Here is a 4,088-nt window from a genome sequence, read left to right as displayed (position 1 = left end):
GCTCGTGGCTCGGCTCAGCTGTTTGCAGCCCCATTTTTCAGCCTAATGGTACAACCGTACAAGTCTATAATCCCACCACTTCGCAACAATTTCACTCTCTCTTCGATCGACATCTTCCATAGCTCAAGTAAGTTTGGTTTTGAATCTTTTCCTTCGATCTATCCATTTCATTTGTCATCTAGAAATTGATTGATTATAGAAATTTATTGTTTTACAGCCTTTTTTTTTTTTTTTTCTCGCACTTCTGTAATGATTTTAGGGTTTCGACGATGATTAAATTAGAATAATTCTTTTGACTACTTGTGCAGAATAGTTCTTTCAATGAAGCGTGCGTCATACCGTCATTGATTTCGTAATTGTATCGATTTCTGTTTGTTAACATTTTGCGTTTCACCTAATTTCCTGCCTTTGTGTTGAAATTGGAAATTTTCGCGTATCTCACCTGGTGGATGTATGGTTTGGGCCTGAAATTTCAATGTCGATTGGTAGAATCCTAGAATGTGTTGTGTTTTGATCAGGATGACGTTGGATTTGGTCTAGAATTTTATCCTTGTTGCTACCCAAATCTGCCTTTCAACTTACTGGATTGTCCTCTGTTTTCATTTTTCTCCCCTCAATATTCCTGGTTCTCACCAGTACTGCTTGCTTGTTTAGCACAGTATTCTCCATCATAGACTTGGATTTCTAACAACAGTCCTCTTGTTAAATATTTCTGTATCAAGATGTGTCAGCGGATGAACCTGTTTGTAGTTTATGATTAATGCCCTTTATTCAGAAACTATAGCGATTTTCTGATGGCATACCGAAGATGGAAAACTGCTCCGTTTCCTAGTGCTGATGGTGGTGCTGAGGAATCTTGTCCTCTCAGTCCTCGGGTGACAAATGACTCCCTTGAGACGGAAATGGGTGTAGAGGATGAAGATTTTGTAGAAGAATACCGTACAGTCTCTTTTGATGTAGTTTCCGGGAATGATGAAAATGAAATAACAGAGGAATATGATGAAGAGGATGTAGCTGATATTGGAACACATGATGGAGAAGATGTTTTAAAGGATGTAGAGTACACAGCTGCTCATAGGATAAATGAAAACACAATAGCAAATGAAGGGGATGGAGAGTATGTAGGTTACTATGAAATAGATGACAGAGGAAATGCTTTGAAGGAAGTAACTAATGGTGAGTACATAGCTGAAATGGCAACAGGTGATGGAGAAGATATTCTAAAGGAAGAAGGCAAGTTAGCATGTATAATTGGGGAACCAGAACATGAACAAAGTACAAAAAACAATGAAGAGGATGCTGAAGGTAATGAGGAAGCTAATCATGAGGATGAGCTAAAGGAAGAACACCTTGCAAATGAGGAAAATGAAGGAGAGGCTTTATGTATGGTGTCACCTGAGCAAGTGGAAAACAATGAACACAGTACTGAAGAAAACAATAAAGAGAAAGTAGAAAAAAGCCCTATGCAGAGGTGTATTAAGTCAAGAAAAAGAAAAAGAGGGAAGGGTTTGTTGAAAAGCTCCTTGAACAAATTTTCCTCTGAAGGTAAAAAGAAGAAGAAAGTGCCCTCTAATGCTGAGGAGGATGCAGAAAATGAAGGAGATGCTCTATGTGAGGATGATGGTACTAGAGAAGTTGTAATGGAACAAGGTAATGGTGAAGAAAATACTGAAGAAGACAATAAAAAGAAGGTAGAAGAAAGTTTGAAGCAGAAGCTAACTAAGTATAGGAAAAGAAAAAGGGGGAAGAAAAAGAAACTGGAAAAAAGTGTATTGGAAAAAGTGGCCTCTGAAGGTGGAGGGGAGATGTGCAGAGAGGAAATGACTTCTAATGGTGATAATAAGGAGTCTTTGAAGGTTGGGTTGAAAGGTCAAGATGGCCATGGCTTGAAGAAAGGAGTCTCTAAAGGTGAAGCATTATTAGGCTCCAAGAATGTAGCTCCACAAGGAAAAGATGTGCCAGAGTCATCCCACAGGAAGAGGCCTTCAAAGAAGGCTGAGAGTGCAGGGTTGATATTTATGTGCAACTCGGAAACAAAGAAGGATTGCTATCGCTACAATATTCTAGGATTGCCTGCAAACAAGAGAGAAGTGGTCGAAAATGTTTATAAGGGAATGAGACTATTTTTGTATGATGTTGATTTGAAACTGATGTATGGGATATATAAAGCTACTGGACCTGGTGGTTATAACATTGAACCCAAGGCTTTCAAGTCTCAGTTTCCATCTCAGGTTAGTATGTTTGCCACAGTTCTATTATATTATGCCTGATGTACAAAAATTATGTTTCAGTGTAGAACACAGCATAGCACTAGGGGAGGTAGTGATTCAACTTTATATCAGAGTAAACACTACTAAAGCTGAAAATCTGTGGTAGGAACAACAAAGGATTTTATCACAAAAGACTGTTTAATATAGTCTGCATTACATATTTACATGAATGTCTTTGGCCTTGTTTGGTAAAATATTAGCCTATCAGCCAATTTCGGCTTATTTGACTACTATTAATTGTTTGACTTGCTTAAAAAATCAACTCCAAAATGCTAAAATTCAAAAAGCTGCTTTGAGCAGCTTTTTCAATTAGCTTTTTGAGAAAAGAAATTATACCAAACAGCTAACAGCTAATTTACCAAACACCTTTCTACAATCAGCTAATGTTATCAACTAGTTATACCCTCTAATTAACCCAATCAGCTAATGTTATCAACTAGTTATACCCTCTAATTAACCCAATCAGCTAACAGCTAACACCTATCAGCTAACAGCCATTTACTTGTCTATGTTGAACTGTTTTGAGATTGTGCTACAGAAATCATTTAATCATAGCTTTTCATTGCATTATGAAATTTGATTGTAGTTTGAAGATGCTTGAGCAATGGAATTGGTACTTATTATCTTGGATTATTGTATTAAAAGAAATTATGAATTGCATTTGACTTCCCAACTTATTATTGTTACTTGATAATCATTCAGGTACGATTTATGGTTGTGGATGATTGCAAGCCATTGGCTGAGGAGATCTTTAAGAAGGCAATAAAAAAGAACTATTACACACGGATGAAGTTTAATTGCCAATTGACCTCTGAACAGGTAAAACATCTAAATTTTAAAACTATGGGAGTTGTGTTTTCCATTAATCTGGTTGCATCCTAACTGTTCAATATAGGTCAAGGACTTGTGCAAACTTTTCACAGCTGATAGTCGAGGCTCCACATCCAAAAAGTTGAGGGGACGTCTCAAAAAAGAGAGCAAGAGAGTTGTTGAGCGAGATAGTACTGGGAAACGCGAGGTTATTGACAAAGCTAGACGTCTCAAACCAGAGAGAAAAAGAGGCTTGAAGCAAGATAGGAGCAGAAAATATGGGGTTGACAGAGACAGGAGACGATCTCCAGTGAGGGATCACAGGTACCATGAGTATTCCCATCACTATGAAAAGGATATGGTTGCACCTGCTGCAATGGATCACCTTCAACCTTTACCACCTGCTCCAGTGGCTCAAGGGTCTCACCTTCTAACTTTACGACCACTTGCTTCTGCTCAACCTTATGTCTATGAAAGACCATTGGAAACTGATGCTTACAGAAGAGGGCCCTTACTAGTACGAGATGATCCTTATAGACGTGACATGCTACAAGAGCCTCAGGATATATTGATAGATCGTCGTCATTATTACAGACAAGAGCCCAAACCAGAGCGTCATTATTCTTATGAGATCGCAAACTATGATCCCCATGCTTCATACCTAGGACGCGGTGAAGCTGTGTACCAAAGTATTCCCTCAGCAGGTTTGCCAGTAGAATACTATTCCGTAGAGCAACCAACTGCCCACCGTTCTGCAGGAGTCTCACTTCCAGAGTACCATGCTATTTCAAGATCACTGCCTGAATACCATTCTGTTGGCTTGCGGCCCGAGTATCAATCTTCTGCTGGTGGCATTCGCAGATACCCCTATTAAGATTTTCTTAATCACTGTATTTCTTATTCATTTACCTTCCAACTAATGGTTTCGTTCTCTGGGTACTGGAACAAAGCTGTTTTGAATGGACCTCAAAATTGTATTCTTTATTAATAAACTTTTTTTTTTTTTTT

General features: G+C 38.4%; 1 protein-coding gene across 4 annotated transcripts; it reads left to right on the top strand.

Annotated features, from left to right (window-relative positions):
* Positions 1 to 23: 23 nt before the first annotated feature.
* Positions 24 to 4,088, top strand: LOC109193124. 4 transcript variants are annotated; one of them, XM_019343946.1, is made up of 4 exons: positions 24 to 106; positions 772 to 2,231; positions 2,973 to 3,089; positions 3,166 to 4,088. In XM_019343946.1, exons 1-4 carry the CDS (start codon positions 46 to 48, stop codon positions 3,952 to 3,954), a joined length of 2,427 nt encoding a protein of 808 aa, XP_019199491.1. In that variant the 5' UTR covers positions 24 to 45; the 3' UTR covers positions 3,955 to 4,088. The 4 variants fall into 4 exon arrangements, with proteins under 4 accessions (XP_019199491.1, XP_019199490.1, XP_019199493.1 ...); XM_019343945.1 differs by having other exon boundaries at positions 24 to 110; positions 776 to 2,231; XM_019343948.1 differs by having other exon boundaries at positions 28 to 127; positions 776 to 2,231.

The sequence above is a fragment of the Ipomoea nil genome, unplaced genomic scaffold, assembly GCF_001879475.1.
Source record: "Ipomoea nil cultivar Tokyo-kokei standard unplaced genomic scaffold, Asagao_1.1 scaffold1834, whole genome shotgun sequence".
Classification (NCBI taxonomy): Eukaryota; Viridiplantae; Streptophyta; class Magnoliopsida; order Solanales; family Convolvulaceae; genus Ipomoea; species Ipomoea nil.
The sequence above is the reverse complement of the archived record's forward strand: the minus strand, read 5'-3'. Positions and strand labels throughout refer to the sequence as shown.

What these genes read in the sequence shown, in the direction of transcription:
- LOC109193124 (XM_019343946.1), top strand. Translation starts at nt 46, where the DNA reads ATGGTACAACCGTACAAGTCTATAATCCCACCACTTCGCAACAATTTC. An exon ending in CAATTTCACTCTCTCTTCGA is followed by an intron (nt 107 to 771) that starts TCGACATCTTCC and finishes AATGCCCTTTAT; the next exon opens with TCAGAAACTATAGCGATTTT. An exon ending in GCCAATTGACCTCTGAACAG is followed by an intron (nt 3,090 to 3,165) that starts GTAAAACATCTA and finishes TGTTCAATATAG; the next exon opens with GTCAAGGACTTGTGCAAACT.